The sequence below is a fragment of the Antechinus flavipes genome, chromosome 3, assembly GCF_016432865.1.
Source record: "Antechinus flavipes isolate AdamAnt ecotype Samford, QLD, Australia chromosome 3, AdamAnt_v2, whole genome shotgun sequence".
Classification (NCBI taxonomy): Eukaryota; Metazoa; Chordata; class Mammalia; order Dasyuromorphia; family Dasyuridae; genus Antechinus; species Antechinus flavipes.
The window spans coordinates 382,402,180-382,424,720 of NC_067400.1; the positions used below are offsets into that span (position 1 = coordinate 382,402,180).

The following is a 22,541-nucleotide window of genomic DNA, read 5'->3' on the forward strand; positions in this document are numbered from 1 at the left end:
TCATTATTAGATGGTATTTATTAATCATCAATTACCAATTGATATATCTTGGAGTTTACCTGTCAGAATCCTATTAGAAGGAATGTTACATAGCTAAAATGAGATTACATATATATGTATGTATGTTCATATATATCACTTTCCAAAATTTAAAGTACTATATAAATTTAGAAACTCTTTTAATAATTATCTAACACATATCCTCACCTTATATTTAATAGGCATACAGCTTTAAGTCTTAGATGATAATGAACAAATGTTTATAGGATACAGGCTAATTTCTTGCAGTAAATGAGTGTTCCCATTTAAGTATGAAATGCTACATTTTCTCCTAGAAGCAAAATTGAGTATTCATTATTAGCACTTAAATGTAAGTCAGAAATAAATGGAATCAAATATATTCGCTTTACCTCTGCTTTCAGCTCTTTAAAAAACTATTCAAAAAGTCTCATTAATCACCAAATGTACTAAGTTCAGGAATGGGGTAAATCCCTATAAAATATGGCATATCCTACTTTAAGAAAACTGACTTCAAAAACACAAAACTTATGAAGCAATAAAAATGATTCAGTTCTAATGGGAGAAAAAAAAATTCTTAAAAAAAGTTAGAAGTTGGGCTTTTCATTTGGTCTTTACTGACTAAAGATAGTTATAAAAATCAGAAGACAGCAGGTGATTGGTGAATGTACCTAAAAACAGATAAAATTCTTTACTTGCCAAATTCTTAGTGTTATGTGGAAATTAGTATTTTTAGAAATGTTTCCATAAAATATAAAGAAATTTGAGAGATTGATTCCCCATTACCAAGTATAATAAAAATTTCTCCCCATTATATTTATATTTTCTCCCCATGTTGGTTGTTTATTCATATGCAAATGTCCCAAGGAACATAAGATCCAGGTTCATCCTTTGGAATCTAGAGAAAAGAAGAAATTAGGATATTTGCTATTTTATTCATGATACCATTATTTTTACTTTACTTATAATTATAGCAAATCATTTCTCATTTTCTACTACTACTATGATTAAATACTTAAAGGAGTTCTGATTTTATTCATTTCATTTGCCTCCATCTCCTCTTCATTGGTACGAACCCTGGCTTCTCTGGCTCTGATGGGTGAGTTTTTGCCTTCCCTTGCCTGGGATTTCCTAGTTTCCTGACACATAATGAGCACAAATACACATACTAGCTACTGTTAAACCCTCTGAGAATAAATGTTTCTAAATTTAGCTGGTTTATCGATGAGGAGGAAGTAGAGGTATTGCTCAGACTTCAATCTGTCGCTAGATCTATATTCATCTATTTCCAGTGCTTATACTCTGCTGGCATAAGATTCAACTATTCAGAGCTACAAGATTTTTTTATTTAAATAGTAATTATAATTGACCCAAATTACAACCTCTTGGTTTGTGATTTGTGACTAAAAAAGCATCCAAATTACATGATCCCTTCAGAAGTCAGATATGATCCTCTTTTCTAAAATCAAATTTGGTCTCATCTGCCCCTTTATGATCCATTTTGGCGTTTTCTTGGCAATGATACTAGAGTGGTTTGCAATTTCTTTATCTAGCTCTTCTTGCAGCTGAGGAAACTGAGTTCAGGGACTTTTCCAGGGTCACACAAATAGTAAATGATTTGAATTCAGAACTTCCTAACTCCAAGCCTGGTAATACTGTGCCACTTAGCTAGCCCAAATGCCTTTCATTTAGTGGAAAAAATACTAGGTTTAAATCCTGCCTAAAATACATAAAGTACCATGACTCTGATCAAATAATTTCACTTCTCTGAGATTAGATTCATTGTCCTCTAAGGTCTTTTTCAAGTCTATATTTGTGACTAAAAAATTGCTTTTAAATTGCACATGTTTAACCTATATTGGATTGCATACTATGTAAGGGAGGGGGTGGGGGAAGGAAGGGAGAAAAATTGAAATACAAAGTTTTGTGAGGGTGAATGTTGAAAACCTTTTTCAAGGGTGAATGTTGAAAACTATCTTTGTATATATTTTGAAAATAAAAAGGTATTTTTTTTTAAAGAGGAAAACATTGCCCCAGGATCCCAGAATTTAAATGATCTGAGGGCTTATTTTAATAAAAATTTCATTTTATATAGTATTTTAACTTTTACAAAGTACTTTACATATATTATTTGAGTCCAGTACTTTATATATATTATTTGAGTCCCACAGAAAATGTATAAATTGTGTTTGTGTGTGTATTTTTTTTTTTGGATTGGATATATGATTTTGCCTATATAGGAAAATCTAAGTGTGGAAATTCCCTGAACTGATATAAGAATCTCATCTCTTAAGTGAGGTTACTTTGAGGTACTGGGTAGTTTAGGTAACTTGCTCATAGTCACATGACTAGTATGTATATATCAGAGCAGGACTTAATAACTATGACATTCTGTGACCCTTTTTCAACTTTTTAATTATCTATAAGCTTCTCTTCAATATTGATAGCTGTCCCATAATTTATGGAGCTGTTAAAAGCTAAACATTACTAAGGATAACCTGAGAGAACTAGCTTATTCTTCTCTTTCTTTCTTGGACATTTTCCCCCCCTGGATATAACATTGCCTTTACCCATGTATAAGGGAGCTAAAATGAGATATTTAATGATGAATACATAATTATTCAATATAAATTAACATTTCAAATTTTATAACTCATATATATCCATGGTCCATCTTGTCTATTTAGGAATTAATGTATTTTGTTAATGGGAGAACAAGAGAGGGACCAAAGGAGAAAGAGAGGAAGAAAGAGACTGAGTTTGTGTCTTTGGACAGGGTAGCAGAAAGGAAAGTGTTATTCCATAAATATATTTTAAAAGACGACCAAAACAATGTTACTTTTTTCCAGATAGGAAAGAGCTAAGACTAGGTATGGATGGATTAGGGAATAGGTTAAATTATAATGACCATTTCTATCAGAGTTTTTAAATCTGTTGTTCTGCAATTAGGTGGCACAGTGGATAGAGTGCTTGGACTACAGTCAGGAAGATTTATTTTCTTGAGTTCAAATCCAGCCTCAGATATTTACTAGCTGTGTGATTCTGGGCGAAGGATAATCCTCTTTTTCTCACTTTTCTCATCCGTAAAATAAGCTGGAGAAGGAAATGGCAAACCACTCCAGTATCTTTGCCAAGAAAACTCTACATGGGATTATGAAGAATCAGACATGACTGAACAATAAAATTCCTCTTCGTTTAATTTTTCTTTTTTTTTATAAAATGAACAATGAAAAAAATGTGAATTTTTTCACTGTAGGGCTACAAGTCTGTTATTTCATAGCTTCAGAAATCTGCAGGGCTCTACTTAAAAATAACAATTAAATATAGAAATAACAAATAAAAATTATATTCTACTTCTCCTTTCACTCCACTTTGCTTACAAGGGAAAACTGCTTTGGTGGTTCATTCAACTTTAGCCTTAAGAAAGAATAGTTAGCATTTTTCCAATTTGGTTTCTTTTGAAAAGTATGTACCATTTTTGTAAATTTATCTTCACAGGCCATTCTAATCTTCTCAGGGGTCAATGGACTATTCAGTGTGAAGACTCCAGAAAATCCTCTTTCTTGTCTTGCTGCCCGGATTGCATCATGTAGAGCAAAAAACACAGAGGATCCCAGGAATAATGCAGACTCGCCCAGACCCTTGGAAGAAAGCAAATGCAGTGGCTAAAAAACATCCAACTTTATATATATATATATATTTTTTAACTTATAGTAAATCTCACTTATTGTTTAAAAAACAAGAATGAGTTAAATAGATGCAAAATGCTTTGTAAGTCTTAAACTTGTAAAGTACAATTAACAACTGAAAAGTAAACTAATTTGATATGGTGCTCCTCACCTAAAGAAGAAGTATTAATCTCCCAGTAGAATGCAAGTTCCTTGAAGTCAAAGGGATTTTGTTTTTGTGAGGTTTCTTGTTTTTTGTTTTTTATTCCCAGTATTTACTACAATGCTTCCCAGACATTGGTTTAATGAATACTTGCATTATATCAAATTGAATTGTCTCCTCAAACACTTTCCATTAAAAAAATTATTATCCAGTATACCTTACCTTTGATGAGTACAGAGTGTGTGCAACTTCAGAAGGAGGCAAAAAGGAAACATTGAACTCAGTAGGAACATCACAGAAAGAAGGAATTTTATATTGTTCTGGCCCACGAGTATAGAGAATTCCTTCAGGTGAATATTTCAGTTCCTCTAATGTATAAAGACCCACACCTTGAATAAATGCACCTTCAACCTGATGTGAAAAAGTGACAAGACTTTTTTTTTGTATACAATCAAATATCATTGTGCATGCTAAAGCAAATGCTTTACAACTTTAAAATACTGTTTATTTTTAAGATATTTTAAATTTTGCAAGGAATTACATGTTCTTGAGCTATGCCTCAAATAACAATAAACTTACAGTAAGGAGAGCTGGATTCTAGATTTGGTTATGCTCTAACTAGATATCTAATAATAGCCTGGTCACCATATTTTCTTAAATCTCGGTTTCTCATTTGTAAAAAATGGGGGAATTGTACTGAATGACAGGTAAGGTCCCTTCATTTTCTATTAATCATAGTATTTTATCCTCATATAGGAATGGGATAAGGAATGGACCTGTGATTTGATTGGTATGGAGAGTTCCTAGGTAGGAGAGTATTTCTTGAGTAGTTAACTTATTTTTCCAGAGACATACACAGAAGTAGAATTTGAATCCAAGTCTTCCAATCTTCAAGATCAGCAATTTTCTATCTATTCATGTTGCCTTTAATAGGTTCTAAGTCAAAATTTAAAAATTCAAAAATCAGTATAATTTTAGGCTATCCTGGCAAAAGCAGTACCAGAATCAGTGATCAGACCATATCTCACCTAATGTCTTCTGTTTCTGGGCACAAGACAATGTGTCCAGAGGAGAATAGTTACAATGGTAAAACTATAAGTCATTCTATATGAAAACTGATTGAAGGAATTGGAGGATGATTAACCTGAAGAAGAAATAGGGAGGTACAATAGCTACTTATAGCGGAAACTTTCAAGATCATATAGTTAAATCCTTCAATTTAGAGACAAGGAGTCTTTCCTTTGATGTATTCCATAGTAAACTTTAGCCTGAGGTTATAGTAGAATCATTCTAAATATTATTAATATGGGCAGGCCAATCCCCAGAAAGTATCACTTTTATAGGTTTTATTCCCCTGCTTAGAACACTGGTGATCTGCTAAATAATGGATCAATTTCAATTTCCTCTAAGCTATAGATCAGCACCTCCTGTATACCCCACAGGCACTTCAAAAAACCTATACAAAAGTGAATTCCTTATTTTTCACCTATACCCTGTTCATCCTTTTTACTTCACTGTCTATTCTGAAGATGGTCTGCTAAAAGTTAGACTTGGAATCAGGAACAACTGTGTTCAAATCCCATCTGAGACACTAGCTTATATGATATGGGCAAGTCACTTAATTAGTTAATCTTGTTAACATTCAGATTGTTAATTTATCAAAAATTGAGCACCTTCAAGGTTAGTTTTTTGTTTTGGTGAGGGTTGTGACATATAGTTTGTAAAGCTTATCTTATGTTAAACCTAAAAGTACAATGTAAATGTTAGCTACTATTAATTTGTTTTACTATCCATGTTAAAAATTAGCATTTTTATTCCTATAATCTGTTTCCTGCATTTGGAATGTTCTTCCAATTCCCTCTTCAGTTACTGAATCTTTATCCATCCTTTAAAAATTCTGTCCCAAATAGCATCTCTTTCCATAAAGTCTCCCCAATTCTCCTACATAATGGCAATGTTTTCCATAAAATCCCATTGAACATTCAATGGGATTTTTAATTCAAAGCTTTTAATTTTAGGATATATTTATCCTACAACATCCTCCAATATTCACCAAGTGGCTACTGTCACTTCTAATATTAAGAGGGAGATAAGGATATTGGCCAGAATGGAAGCAACAATTGGAAATATTTTAATTGCATTTACAATGTTCATCCTCTCCTATGTCTTCACTTATGTGGTTCCCATTATCTATGTCATGTCCTTTATCTAATTTATCAAGTATTAGAAACACAGAAATATTGAAAAATAGTAACACTTACCTGCCCTATATCAAGAGCTGGATTGATACTATGACCAACATCCATGACAATGTCTGTTCTTATGTTCTGTTTAAAAATAAAAATAAAAAACTCCATTTATGGTTTTTGAAAATCAATTGTAGAGAGAGGAAAAATGTGCATCTTGCTTGGCACTAATTCATTCCTGAGTGGTGCTACCATATCTCCATTTCGTTCAGGAGAAAGAAGTGACAAAAGATTTTATTGAGCGAAAAGAGTTTTCAAAGATATGTTAATAAACTAACCAACTTAATAGGTTGGCACTATTCACTCTGTAAGAAATAAGTAGTTAACAGAAAATATGATACTTATCATAAATTATCAGTTAAATCAATCCTAATTCATTAGAAGACACAACAAACTAGGAATAGCTTATACCTCTATCACCATAGCAAGATAGGTTAAAAATAGTATTTGTATTTGTCCTGCTAATGAATTGTTCATTGAATTTGGTGTGCCATAGCAACAAAAGCAAGAAATATTTCATCTTTTATTGTAGTTTTTAATTTCTTAATAGAATAAGTGCTGAACCTCAAATTTGAAACTTAGAAACCAAAACTTCTTTATTAATCTACAAATGAAAAGTAATGTATTGGGGCAGTCTCCCTCAAGAGCCCTGAGGATTCTCATTTGTCATGGGAATAGGATTAGTTATAGTAATTAGTGGAAGAGAAAGTATGAAAACTGAAAAGTGCAATGTTTGAGGGTATGTCATCAAATAAATGCCAAATATGCAATCTACTACACTCCTAAAAAAAAAAAACGGGGTGTCTGGGGAGAGGGGAAGAGATCAGAATAAAGTGCAGTTTCTATCTGATTTTAATGGTTCGTGTATTAATTTAAAAAAAATAAAAGAAATATGTGAACATATGGTTTTCTAAGTTTTCTATGGTAGTTCCTGTTTTTATTTGAATATGATACCATGAATCTAGGTTGTTGTCTTAAAAAGAAAATTAGTTGGTGATCCAAGATACTAAACTCTCACAGACTTGAAGCCTTCATCTCACCTGTCCAATGAAGTGAAATAGTGGAATGAGCATTAAATTGAACTTTCTCTACCATTCCCAATGCCATTTACCTTCATCTCTTCTCTCTGCTCTGCTTTTTGGCTTCCTTCTTTCTTTTATGTATTTTCATCTCCCATTAGAATATAATCTTCTTAATGACAGGGAAAGTTTTTATTTTTTGCACATAGGATACTGCTTGTGATCCTGACCAAATCTTCTCTGGAACCTGTTTCCCCATCTACAAGTCCAATTCAATGTTCTCTAACTTCCTTCCAGTTCTGAGAGTCTCAGTTTTGGTGGCCAAAATCAAAAAGGACAAAGTTCTACTGGATGCTTACAGGCCAAGCAAGCTCATCACCTAAAGTGGAGGATTTGGGACAGTTCCCAAAACCTTCTATAGCAGAAATATGTTCTTTTCTCAGAATAGAATCTCCTGCCCTTTGTCATGTTTATATTATGTTTAATTTTGTCCTAAGACCTTGACAGAACTAGGTACAATCTGGAAAAGTGCAAAGTCATGTGATTCAGAAAGCCTTCTAATCTCTCTTCTCATGGGAAAAGAGCTGGAGAAGTCAGATAGATTAAAGAGAGATGAAATGTTGCATAATGACACTTGAAGATCTCTCTAGCATGTACACCAAGTGCCAGCGATAAGCATTATATCAGGATAGACTCCTTGGAGAGCTGACCTTGCTTGAGTTTCATGGCCAGAACCCTGAAAGCCCAGGATTAGATAAATAAGTCTCATAAATCTTCAAAAAGGAGGACTCCATTAAAATGATATATTCAGGCCAAGCACTGGTGATAACTTTAGTCCAGACCATTACCATGAGAGATGCTGGGGTTGTTTGGATCAGTACATATCATCAAATCAGGGTAAAACAAATACCCTGACCTAGTGGTACATTATTCTTATAATCTTGGGACTGATTGCGCTTATCCTGACAACTTGTTTCTCTTGAAGGCTGTAAGCATATCATTGTTCACAATAATCATGGGGATGGCCACATGGGTTTCCTAATGCTGATCAGTCAACTTGTTTTTTTCTACTGCAGAAGATTGTTTCTTCATATGATGGGAAAAATTATGATTAGCCTAAAAATATCATTTGAAAAATACCCAGGAATTTTATTGGCAGAAGGTGGGAGGGAAAGGGTAGATAGAGCAAGGGAAACTGGCAGAAGAGAAGGGAAACTCCTATAATTCATGAAACTATATAGGTAACCCAGTATTCAAAGAAAAATTGTATAGGATCCATTACCTAAATAAAGGAAGACACTTGAAAGCAAAAAAATAGAATTCTTGGTTGACACTCAATAAATTTGGATTGATATTCTGAGAGTGAATTGGCAAGCCTATTATTATTTTTCACATAAGAGATAAGAATCACTGGTATCCTCATCTGATAACACCAATAACTGGGCAACATTTTCTGGGCTATATATTTATTCATAAATGGCTTTAAAATTTTGTTTGATTGTGACACTCAATTCATTGTTAGTGGAGTTGTAAAATGATCCAACCAGAATATTATCCATAGTAACATCAAGATTGTGTGATAATCAACTAATGTAGACTTAGCTCTTCTCAGCAATCTGGTGATCCAAGACAATTCCAATAGACTCGGGATAGAAAATGTCATTCACATCCAGAGAGAGAACTATGAAGATTGAATGTGGATCAAAGCATAATGTTTTCACCTTTTTTTTTTCTTTCTCTTTCTTATGATTTTTTTCCCTTTTGATCTGGTTTTTCTTGCATAATATAACAAACATGAAAATATGTTTAAAAGGATTGTTACATGTATAATCTATATCAGATTACTTGCTGTCTTGGGGAGAAGGGAAGTAAAGAAAGAGGGAAAAAATATGCAAGACAAAGTCTTACAAAAATGAATATTTAAAATCAAATTCATATGCACTTGGAAAAATAAAATACTATTGAGAAAAAAATAATTCTTGTTTGAGCTTAAAAAAAGGAAGTGGGGGGCATGATATATAAACTAAAGAATGTTGATTGAGCTTTTCATTTACATTCAAGTATAAACTCTGGATTTTGCATTCAAGAGTCTGGCTCCAATTTAGCCTTATCTCATATTATTGCTCTTTATATAGTCTGTGTATTGGTATATACTTTATTTCCCCATCCTTGTCCTATCCTTTCCCATTCTCCTCTTCCCATTCTTGCCAAAATGAAGTCACCTACCCAGAGCAGTATGGTACAGGTAAAAAAGCATTGACTATTGAATTCAAAGGACCTGGGTTCAAATGCTGCCACTGCTATTTCGTACCTGGGACAAGGTCTCAATTTTCTCATCTGGAAAATAAGGGGTTGGGTGGCCTCTGAGTTTCCTTTTTGGTTCTAAATTTATGATTTATGCATTAAAGACCCTCCTTTCCTTCAAGGTCCCATTCAAATTCCAGATTCCCTGAAGTCTCCCTCAATGTTCCCAATTTTCTCTCCCTTTCCCTTTTCTCCTCCTTTTTCTATTCCCTTTCCCTTTCCAATTTCCAAATTTTCATACAATATCACTTATGTATATATTTCACTCTCCCTTAAATGTATCATATTTACTTATGTGCCTGTCTCCCTCTCCCTTAATTCCAGGAGCAGTGGAAAACATTTAAAAGAGGTAAATTTAGATTCCAAATAAGGAAAAACTTCTCAATGATTAGAGCTATTCAAAAGTCGAATAGCTTCAGTGAGAAAGCAGGTTCCTTTTCTTTAAGTCTTTAAGCAAAAAGCTGCATATCCCTTGTTCAATGTAAAGTCCTTGGGGAGTCTTTTTCTGGTATATATTGGTATAGAAAGCTACTGAGGTCCCTGGTATCATCTGCTTTAAGGGACGAATGGAATTCAGCCTTTAATTTAAGTCTAGCTTAGGGACTGTATAAGGAAACAATTACCTTATGATCTCCTGTCAAGCAGTCGACTTCAACTTCTGAACAGGCAGCTCCATACACAAAGTAGGTAAATGGGTGACCTTCACCTTTTCCCCAGTCCATATCAGACTCATAGCCTCTGTAGGAAATGTAATTTTTAAAAGTATCTTAGAAGGGGTAGATTTAACTGGAAGCATAAAGTGACAGAAAGATCACCGCACTTAGAAGGCCAGAGTTCAGGTATTGGCTCTGTTACTTATAGGATTCACTGTGTGAACATTGGCTGGTTTTTTTTAGTCATTCAACAGTGAACAACTCTTCAAAATCCCATTTAGGATTTTCTTGGCAGACAATGGAAAGCTTATTTTACATATGAAACAACCGAGGCAAAGAGGATTAAATGACTTGCCCAGAATTACACTGAGATGTCAGATATTAGATGTGAACTCATATCTTCCTGAATGTAAGATGGGCACTCTATCCACTGGACCACCAAGCAGCTTACTTAAATTAAATGATAAGGGGCCTTAACTTCTTTTTCTCATTTGGCTCCCAAGTTTTCTGTAAAATATGGATCTAACACTTGCATTAACTACAGAGTTTTTATGAGAAGATCCCATTGTAACTAAAACAATATAAAAGTGGATTATTTTGAAGTACTCCATTTTTATTTTAGTAAAAGTTCTGATTGAATTTTATTTCACCGTTGTTGTAATCTGTGTTTAAAACAAAAAGCAGAGAACAGACACATCTCTGGAAGATGCAGTAGATTGTTTAAACCACCGAAAGGCAGAAATCCTGAAAGATTTCATTGATGTCAGATAGGCCTTTCCATACCACTATAACTACACACACACACACACACACACACACACACACACACACACACACACACACCTTTTTGGATTCGTATTTCAACCCCCTGAAATAGTCCTAAACAAACGCTCTAGGTCATGTGAATGTCCCTTCAAAAGTATTCCCCTCTCAAGAAGAATTTTGACTGTCCTGAAGCTTAATGTAACGTGAAAGTCTCAATACTTGTTTCTTCTCACAAATGCTCAAAGCTATCCATACCTTCCAGAACAGAAGAGTCAAACATTTGGTTCAAAACACTCTTTTATGTGACCTGAACCAGATCAATATGGAAATATTTAGAAAAATAAATAACAATATAATAAAACAATGTCTAGTTTTCTAAATTAATACGTGTCCATATGGATCCTTAAATTTGATTAAAGGGCCTTCATTTCTTTTTGAGTTTAACACCTCCATTCTGGACTAACAACCGGGCCACTAAGAGATCATTTAAGAAGCTTACATCCAAAGCCCTTGGTTTCACTTGCCAAGCCCTAGCTTTCCATGACCTATATCTACAATGCTGTAATGACGCCTCTCTACTTATCATTCTCTGTCAATTACCTGGACTTCCATTTTCAGACCAGACAACTGGCATCCATGCCTTGTTCATTATTTCAGTGTTAGAGACATATTGAGAGTAAGGGTAGAGAGACAATTAAAGTCATTAGTATGCTAGAACAAATTCTTCTCTTCTTTCTCTTTGTTTACTCTAGCCTGGACATGAAAGGTTTCCTATTTGTTCTAGCAAACTATCGATGCATGATGAATAATTATTTTAAATTGTTAAAAAAAAATGAGATGTAGCTCTCCTTACCTCTCAGGAATTTTTGCTAGTCATTCCTAGTAAACTTTTATTTTTGTTGCAATATTATCTCTGCAACTATAAGTTCTCCCATTAATCTATCCAGCCAGTTATATATAAGGAACAGAAGCTAAATGTTAATGTTCTATACTAGAGCTTCTTAAACTTTTTCTACTTGTAACCCCTTCTTTTTATCCTAGAAATTTTTATGCAACCCAGTATATATAAGTATATAAAATATGTACACAAATCAAACATCTACTGATAATAAATCATAATTTTGTGTTCCCCACATTCAGTTATGCAATCCTACATGGGGTTGCAACCCCAATTTAAGAAATGTGTCCTAAATTATTAGAAAATACAAAATACCTTCTATCAAAATTGTAAATAGTCAAAGGTTTCCCTTGGTTCCACTATTTTTTAAAAACACATTTTAAAAATCATTTTTATTTAACTATTGTTTGAAACACTCTACATTAGTCCTAATCTTTTAAGTTCTTCTTTTGGTCACCTCAACATTACATGGTATGATCTCACCTCAAATTTTAACAATTCTAAGAGACAGTTGAAAGGGCTTTTTTACCTGAAATATCCAGTTGCTGAAAGACTAATGCTTTGATTAAAAGCTTCTTGTGCCTTTAAAAAAAAAAAAGCACATTTTCTTGTAGAATACAGTCCAAAAGAAGTGCATTTAAAAAGAAACAAAAACTAAATATAATATTTCATCTGTATTTTCATTTCTAATTGTTTTCTAAGTTCAGTAAGTCTCTTTCTGGTCAGTAACTGCTATTTCCTATTAAAAATTAAACTTAACAACCTGCAATAGCATGTAGAGTAATTTATATTCCAGTTTCAGTACTGGCATTTCCCCTATCCTTAGAGTCCACATATTCAACACCTTAATCTTCTAAAGCTTTAGTAGCCAACAGTTTCATTGCCTTCTGGCCAAATTGGTGATGATTTTTAAATTTGGAATATTTGTATGGAAATGGATCTTTTAACTTCCTCAAGGTAGAATTTCCTTCCAATGATGTAGCTCACAACTCATACAAGGTTAATGGCACAAGTAAACCATCTTGTGCAGCTCATGAACATGTTCTTCCATGACTTTGCCATGGGGATGAAAAGTGGGATAGGGAATGGGGGTGTTTATGCACCATATGGTAGAGGCCTTTCTCATATCTTCTGATACTGTGAAGGTACCAATAGAGCACTCTGTCGTCCTTATCTTTCCCATATGGATATCCTATCTTCTCTTCATATTATACAATTATCTAATTACATCATGAATAACTTATTATGAGTTTAAAGTAATTTTAAACAATCTGCAGCAGTTATTCTTTTCCCATTTGGGGGGGAGAGAGAAACTAGCAATAATATTGTGTAAAAAAAAAAAAAAAGTAAAAGAAAAGAGAGTCCCAGAAGCATTTTTAAAAGCACAGAATAAATAGAAGAAATTTCATAAGAAAACACAAATGAGCATGATAACTTTGCAAGTAGTATTTTAAATGTATTGTAAACTTTAAAAGGTAAGTAACTTATACATAATGGAAATTTGTGATTTTATGTATAATTTTCACTCTCTACTTGTAGAAACGTTTATTTACTTAGTATTTGTTTTAGAATTTAAAAAAGCTAAAGAATCTGTTGCAGAGATTTATAGAATCTGAGAATGAGTTTTCCATTTCAATATTATAGACATGTACTAATACTAAAAAGGAAAAATGAGAATATAAAAACAGAATTCCATGAAATTGCATCACTTGCATTGAAAATTCCCCTGGCTGTAATATGTACATAACAAGCTGCAGATCTAAGCTCAATATTAGGACCTTATACTAAGACTTCTTAAACTTTTTCCACTTGAACTCCTTTTTACCTAAGAAATTTTTATGCAACCCCATGTATATAGATATGTAAAAGAAGTATATAAATCAAACATCTACTGACATAAATCATAATTTTGTGACCTCCCCATATTCAGTTATGCAATCCAATATGGGGTTACAACCCACAGTTTAAGAAGTTTTACCTTAAATTATTAGAAAATATAAAATGCCTTCTGTCAAAATTGTAAATAGCCAAAAGTTTTCTAAAAATCCCCAAAATTCTATTTCCTGTGTGTCCATCTATGTGGTGACTTAACATAAAATAAATACCTATATGCTATGACCAATAGAATTTTCTAATATTTAAAAATTGTACATGATGTAAAAATGTCTTTCGTTATACATCCTTGTGTGCTATCTACTGGCTAAGATGTGGTGCAGGGAAAAGAATATTTGGAATCTGAGTATATATTTCAAAATCTATCTCAGAAACTTACCAACTGTGACCTTTGCTAAGTTACTTATGATCTCTGGGTATAACAAAAGTATAATAAGGGTTGGTTTGGATTCTTATGTCAAATCCATGGTATAGGATGATTAAGTTGAAGGAATTGGGGATGTTTGGAATGGAGAAAAGAATTGTCAGGGAGGACACCAACACTATATTTAAATATCTGAAGAGGTGGTACAAGAAAAAAGGATTAGACTTGTTCTATTTGGTGCAGGTCAGGGATAATAATCAAGAGCAATGAGTCGATGTAAAGTTCAACTTGATGTCAGGAAAAAATCCAAATAATTAAGATTATTCCAAAGTGGAATGAGCAGCCTTCAAAAGCATGAGCCCTCTCTCCCTTCAAACAGATGCTTAATGGTCACTTACCAGATATGTTGTGAGTGGAGATGAGAGAGGGCTGTTGAGGTCCCTGTCAACTCTAAACACCTGGATTCTGTGCCCCAAAGTTCGTGTTTCAGGGAAGGAAAATCTTACTTCACAGAATAATACTGAGGAATCTCTTCTTCTAAATGCTAAGAGTACATGAATGTAATCATTTCCTAGAAATGTCTTTTTTTTTTTTTTACCAATTTAATCCTAGAATATTATATTTTCTACTCCTTGAAGCAGGTGGCCCTTTAAACCAATCTAAAAATGATCTACTAAAGTTATCAAAATCCAATTCCAAACCTCCTTTTCTGTTTCCTCTTCATTGATCATTCAATTTACCGTGGTGGCGCCTTTCAGAATCACTTGTAATGATTTATAAAAAACCTTAGTAGGTACTTTCTTTGTGGTAAGAACTGACTCTTATACTTTCATGTGAAAAAAACCTTACCCATTCCTTCCATGTGCCATGAGGATTTTTGCTAATGATAGGTTCCAGACGTTTTAGAAGAATTTGACAAGCATCCTATAATTGATGAAAAAAAAATAAAAATTATGCCATCAATGTTGTGTAAGAAATAGTAGTTTTGATAAATAAAATTAACACCTATATACTTGAGACAGAAAGTGACCCAAAATTTTAAAAAAAGTAAAAGCTCAATTAAGTGCAAATTACTAAATAAATCACAAATTGATTTATTGTCACTGGTGGCTATGGAGTTATACTATCTGATATATTAAAAGTATAAACTATATGTAGATCTAAATGTAATGGGTCATAAGATGTTCTTCTACTTCTTCTACTGCCTAACCCAGGGTTTTGTACTTACTGGGTGCTAAATAAATGTTTGCTGAATGAATGAACTTCATTTGTTCTTTCAACTTGTTTATTCCAAAGATCAGACAATCTACTATTAATTCTAATAAAAGTAAAGGTAACCTTATTCTTTAATAAGTTGAATATGAGTCAGCAGAATAGTGTGATTGTTACATAAGCTAATACAATGCTAGGAGATGCATATGACATAAAGGAAGCTAGGGATAGATCAGTGATTTCAACTCATTCTGGAATTAAATAAAAATTTCTACATAAACTATAAAGTACAATGAATGTGTAGTACAAGTTGGACAGCTGGCCAACATATGAGGACAAAAGTGAGAGGAGCTTAACTCAATGCAGAAGACAATTTTGGGGGGGAGACTGGACTTTCTGTGGAGCTGATTACATGATAGCTAAGCAATTTAACTGGGAGTGGGGGGGATAACGACTAACTTACTCTAATGAGCTATATTTTTCCTACAGCATCCTGTAGGATTTTTTATTTACTCAAGGCACACTAATCTCAGTGAATGTGGTCAGGTTAGTTGAACATTCTAAGAAAAATGTTCATGTGAAAATAAGGTGGAGGAGATTCATTCAATTCGACAAATATTAAGCATCTACTATATACAAGGGATTGCTACATATAACTACTGCCAAAAGGAAAATCCAGTCCATCTTTCTATTGCTTTCTACACCTCAGCATGGAACTTTGCTGTTCCAACCAGATTTATCATCTTGCTGATTCCCAAATTCATTTTGCATGTTATAATCTTTCTGTCTTTACTCATACTATTTCCCATAGCTTGGAACTCCAAATCCAACCTATCTTACAGACAATATATACATATACATATATATGTGTGTGTGTGTGTGTCTGTGTTCACAAGACTAGTAATATCAGAAGCAGAATTTGAATCAAAATCCCCCTTACTCTAAATTCAACACTCTATCCAATATACTAGATTGTAAACTTCTTGAGGAGAGAAAATAGCTCTTAGACTTCTATGTATTGTTTTACTTCCTTTCCCTCACATACCCTGAATGATTAGGTACTTATTAAATAACTGAATAATTTTTCATTCTCATTTCTAAATATTTCTTTCAAGATTTACTGGGCTTCACTAATATAATGCCTGTTCCAAAGTCTTAGTATAGTTTTAAACTTAAATAGTTTAAATTTATTAAAAACCTAAGCTTTAATAATTTAAAACTACACTAAGACTTTGGAAACATTCTTTATTTAGTGAAGGAAGGCCAGGGATTAAGATATTAGTACTCTGATTTTACCTTCACTGCCATTCCATTGAGATCTGCAACCACAGATCCTACTGAGGGATTTGCATTAGGGACCGTTTCAGTACTCGTTCCACGCAAGTGAATATTGTCCATTGGCATTCCTAACTCACGACTGACAACCTAACAAAAAGAAGTTCTTATTAACAAATGTTTAATTTAATTCAAAATACATTAAATGCCTACTAATTGTAGACTCCTGTGCTGAGTTTGGAATGCACCACAGACCCCACTGTTTAGCAGTTTACAATCTAATAATATAACAATAATGATGATGACAATAGCTAAAATAGTTTAATACATTTATTTAGATAAACTAGTAAATAATATTATGACTTGATATGAATCTGAGAAAAGATAGCTTTTTTTTACTGTTTCTGTTTGTCATATATGTGTGTATAAATATACATGTATATATAAATATATACATACATATGGATGGATGGATGATAGGAACGTAGGTAGGTAGGTGGGTGGATGGTTGGATGAATGGAGAGAAAAAGAGACACAGAGAGAGAGAGAGAGATCATTGAGTGAAGAAAGGGAAAATTATCTTATTGCTCTGGATCTCATTTTGAAAAGAGACATCAAAATTTCTGTTTGGCAAGTTTAAGGAAAAGGACTTGAAATCATGACTAAGAATAAAATTTATTTAAAAATTCAAGTCAGATATGAATCTTAATATAAAAATGAAATTATTTGGTAACAAAATTGGGTTTCTGCTATTAATATATATCGACTTCTCCAGTAAAATTTCTATGCTAAGATTGTTAAAATAGAAATCAGAATATTTGAATCCAATCTTATTAAGAAGAAAAGAAATAAGTAATTATTAAACATCTACTATGTGCTAGGCATTGTATTAAGTGTTTTAAAACATATATATTTTTAAATCACATAATACAATATTAAATATTAAAAATAAAATAAAATATATATATTTGCTGTGGCAATTGGATTTAAGTGACTTGCTCAGAGTCACACAGCTGGGAAGTGTTGAGTGTCTGAGGTCATATTTGAACTCAGGTCCTCCTGACTTCAGAGCTAGTGCTCTATCACTGTGTCACCTAGCTGCCAATGTGATTTACAAATATTAACACATTTGGTCTTCAAATTAATCTGGTAATATAGGTGTTATTGTTATATCAATATACTTGAGGAAACTGAAGCAAACTGAAGGTAAGTAACTTGTCCAGGATTACACAAGTTCTGACATTCTTGACATTCTCTTTACTAATTCCATAAAATCCTGGTCTTTATTTTAGAGATAGAAACTATAAAGTACAAAAGTTCCTTCACACTCTACCTTAATAGTGATTTCCCCTGAGTAAGGAGGTACTTTATCACTATCTCAGAGCAAAAACTGTAGTCTATAATTTATGATCAAAATCTGTTAAGAGCAAAATTCAAGCAAGTTAATAAATAACTTAATTCTGATTTTTGTTAATGAAATACTCATAAATTCAATATTTGAACTAGAATTCCTCTCAGGTTTTCTCAGGACCAACATACACTTTATTTCTAAAAACATATATGTCTGTTCTATGTTTGAGTGTGTATATATGTGTATTAAGAACAAAAAACTGTATATATGCCCTAAACAAAAGTTTAAGTTAAATTTCAAAATGAGAAGGAAAGCAATTTTGAGTTATAAGAATAATCTTTATTATTATTAATCATTATAACAAAAATAATAACAAATTGGCTAACTATGGATCATCAATATAGATACATAAAAAACTGAAATGTAAAAATTATCATATAGGTATTATTTGTAAGTCTAAGAGAGTACAAACAATTCTCTGAAAATTCAGCCTCTTCAAGTCTAGTAGGAACATGTGTAATGGATGAAATTTGAAATAATTGAGGAAATATAGCTCAAGTTTCCAAGAGGAAGATTTATTAAGCAATTCATGTCAACTGAGGGTAATAGATGGCACAGTGAATAGAACATTAGGCCTAGAGAGAGGAAGACTTGAGCTCAAAACCAACCTCAGATTTAAACTTTAATAGTTTAAACTTACTAAAAACCTAAGCTTTAATAACTTAAGACTACACTAAGGCTTTGGAGACATTCTTTATTTAGAGAGGGACTTATTGAGTGACCTTAGGCAAGTCATTTAACTCTACCTCAATTTCCTCATATATAAAAGGAAGGAAATAGTAAACCACTCCAGTATCTTTACCAAGAAAATCCCAAATGGGGTCAAAATCAGACATGATTGAACAATTAATAGGATATAAAACAGGATACAAAATTTAGGTAATATGATTTCTAATTGGAAGAAATATTAGAGACTTGATTAACTAATGTTTAAAAGACGTATACCCCGATATGTTGAGTTAGTCTGGTGAAAAAAAGTAAGATTATATATTTTTAATTATCATTTTTTAATTCTAATTAGAAATTAAGAGTCTGAAAGCAATTGAAATTAGAAATACTATGTTTATGCACAAATAATATACATATATGTATACCTACATATGCATATAGATGTATATAGGGATCTCTAGATACTTGTCATCCACATTAATATAAAGAGATTTCATTTTGGAATGTTAACATTTTAAATTAATTGTATGCCTGCATATATATGCACATGTGTATATGTGTGATGTGTGTGTGTGTATGCAATACATACACTATATGTGTATATACACACTGATACATTTTAATATGAGTTGAGCTAGACTATTTTTCTCTACAGAGAAACTAAAGCTACCTGAACCCTTCCTCTCCTCACCAGAATGATAAGGTAGTGATTCTTTATCAATTTGAATTTTTTTTTCTGAGTTAGAAAAAAATTTTTTAGCCTATTTGCAAAATAGTATATTCTACTGGTAGAGCCAGATACAAAATGTACACAAATAAATAACTTTACAAAATGACATAATTTCACAAAGAAACACCTGAGTTTAGCCTTGAAAGAAAACAAGGATTTTCAGTGAACAAGGACAATATCTGGTTGTTGTTATTGTTTTATTCTTTGTATTCCTAGCAATTAGAACAGTGTAATGTGTACAGTAGACAACAGAATCATATTATTTAGAGCTAGGAGAGATACCAGAGGTTGTCTATTCCAAGGCTTCTTAAATTGTGGCTTGTGACCCTATATGGGATTGCCTAATTGAATGTGAGGATCACAAAAAATTGAGCAAAAATAAAATAATAATAATAAAAATAAAAACATAAAAACACAATGACCAAAAATCAATTCATATCAAACACATAACGAATCTGAGAATGTATTTCTGCATATCACAACTTTACTGCAGCCTTCGTTCTGAACACACAATATGCATGCATGTTTTATACTGCACATGCACAAGGGCTGCCAGAAACACCTTATTTCAGATTTGAGATGGAATCTTACAAAAATGTCTTAGTGCAAAAGGAGTCAGAAGTAGAAAAAATTTAGGGAGCCCTGATGTATTCCAACCCCCCATTTAACACATAAGGAAACAAAGGCCCAGAAAGAAGAAAAATTTTGTCCAAAGTAAGTCAAGCTCTTTTAGCATTTGTACAGAGATCATCTGACTCCAAAGCCATTGATTTTTCTACTTTGAAATAGGGGCTTTCTCTTTTTAATAAAAAGTGTTTGATAATTTTGTTGAATTGAATTAAATTGTTTATGCTCTAGCTTAAAATATTAATTTGTTAAAATGAAAATTCAAGTGGTATAACTGTTCTCCTTTAAATTTTTCCCTCTCTCTTCCAATACACACACACACACACACACACACACACACACACACACACAAATTTGTTCTTACCTGAATCATTTTGGTATGAACTCCCTGCCCCATTTCAATGCCACCATGAGTCACTAGCACAGATCCATCGAGATAGACATGAACTAGAGCAGCTGCCTAAAGCAGAAAAAACAAAATCTGGTTTGGTAGTGCTTTTGACTAATGTTATTATTACAAAATTATTCATTTAAATAATTTTTCTTTGAGACAAAAATCTACACAAATATAGTTTGGCCAGTGGCAGGATTGTCACACTAACTCTTTTAGTGCATGACTCGGGGATCAGCATAAAGCTTTCTCCCTCAATCCAACCACACCCACCACTTAGTCCTTATCCCAAAAATGCAGTCATCAAGGGATTCAGGCTCCAGTAAATTTGGTCTCAGGTGTATCTGCCACACCTCCATAATCCTTGGGCACCATATTAGGCAGATACCTAATCGAGTCACCTTACTGGGATGTGGTCATTACTGTAGAACTTTTCAGGGTTGCATATTTATGAAAATAGATAATAAGGTACTAGTTTAATAACTACATGGACAATTAAAGCAAAATAATCATAAGGCAGATATTAGGGGAAAAGTTTCATCCTAAGAGTACTGTATTGGAAACACTTCAAGTGGATCACTTAAATGGGATTCAAGGAGCAAAGAATCATGACAGAAATTTTTAAAATCAAATTTTCCAGAATTACCAAAAAGAAGGAAAAAGATAAAATATGAAATTCACTCCTAGAAACAACTCAGTTCTGCATAATATGGATCATGCTTACTACCCTTCTTGAGGCAGTTTTCTCTTCCATAACTTTAGAGTTTTGGACTAAATGATGTCTATGATCTCTTCTAAATTTGACAGAAAAACATAGTTGGATGGCTCTGGTCCCAGGACTAGAGGAGGGATTCAGTTCTAGCTTCTAGCTCAGTGTAGATACTTACAATAAAATAACCAGTTGTCCCAGACCAAAGAGGAGCCTGCATGCAGTCCAGCTACTCTGAATTTGCTGAACCTCTCAGTGGGCTGACAGAAAAAAATAATTACACACACACACACACACACACACTCATACACTCACATACCTGCAAAGCTGAGCTAAAGGAAAATAGTTGATTTTAACTAAAGCTTTTTTTTTTTTTAATTTTACTAAAACTACATTTTCTACCAGGTCAGCTTTCCTATAAAAAGGCAGCATTCTTTGGCAGTCTAGGGACAAACCTACCTGACCAGCAGCAAGTGAACCAACACCAATAGGAAATTTCATTGGAATAAGTGCAATTCCTTTCTTTTTCCAGTAATTCTTCTTATTGAAATCTTCTATCATTGCTTTCCTTGCATAGTATGAGGATATCTCCATGCATTCATTCCAACATTTTATTAGGTTTTTTGCATTAATCTCCTGTTTATAGTGTGTTTCATCCATTTCTTTGTACATGTTTATCGTTCTCACCTTAAAAAGAAATTTCAAAAAGTGATACAAAATAAAATCTTCCTCCTATTCCTCTCTTTCTCTCTTAATTCTCCTTGAACTATAAGGTTCAACTCAGATCTTATATGTTCACTAAGGCCTTTCTGGATTGCTCTAGCCAACAATATTTTTCTATCAAATGCCTCTTCCACTGAAATTCCATTTAAGACCTGGGACCATAGATCAAGACTTCAGAAACCTTTTAGTCCAATCTGTTCATTTTGCAAGTAAGGAGATTAATCCTAGGGAAGTTAATGACTTGCAGAATGTCACTTAGAGCTGCACATTAAGACAAAATAAATAAGCATCAGAAAGTAATAAACAGGGGCAGCTAGGTGGCACAGTGGATAGAGCACCAGCTCTTAAGTCAAGAGGACTGAGTTCAAATCTGGTCACAGACACTTAACATTTCCTAACTGTATGACCCTGGGCAAGTCACTTAACCCCAATTGCCTCAGCAAAAAAAAAGAAAGAAAGAAAGTAATAAACATCAGAGATAGGATACGAACCCTATGGACATCTTAGATATCTGGCAAAAAGTAGCTTGTCGGTCAGAAAAAATCAAGAACAATGCAGAGATAGATCTAGTTCATTGTGCTAGAACCTTAACTGATAAAACCTCTGTCAAACTTGCACTTTCTCCTTTTGGTGGTTATAAGAACATCCTTTCTTGGAACTTTCTTATAGCTAATCCATTGAACACTTAAAAGAAAGGTTAAATATTACTGTTATGAAGCAGAGAAGAGGAAAGCTTGTGTCCCTTTTTTTCAGGCTACACTAAACACTGGGAAATCTGGTTGAGAATAGAGAGGTAGTTTTAA

General features: G+C 33.1%; 1 protein-coding gene across 1 annotated transcript in view; it reads right to left on the bottom strand.

Annotated features, from left to right (window-relative positions):
- Positions 1-22,541, bottom strand: part of LOC127554416 (aldehyde oxidase 1-like) — an 83,899-nt gene continuing 61,358 nt past the window's right edge. The window contains exons 26-35 of the mRNA XM_051985907.1: positions 21,475-21,702; positions 20,280-20,375; positions 16,500-16,628; positions 14,841-14,915; positions 12,264-12,316; positions 10,042-10,156; positions 6,111-6,176; positions 4,072-4,260; positions 3,492-3,659; positions 1-916 (exon numbers count right to left, since the gene is read on the bottom strand). Coding sequence (XP_051841867.1) covers positions 866-916; positions 3,492-3,659; positions 4,072-4,260; positions 6,111-6,176; positions 10,042-10,156; positions 12,264-12,316; positions 14,841-14,915; positions 16,500-16,628; positions 20,280-20,375; positions 21,475-21,702 — 1,170 coding nt within the window. The 3' untranslated portion in view covers positions 1-865. The remainder of the gene's footprint in view (positions 917-3,491; positions 3,660-4,071; positions 4,261-6,110; positions 6,177-10,041; positions 10,157-12,263; positions 12,317-14,840; positions 14,916-16,499; positions 16,629-20,279; positions 20,376-21,474; positions 21,703-22,541) is intronic.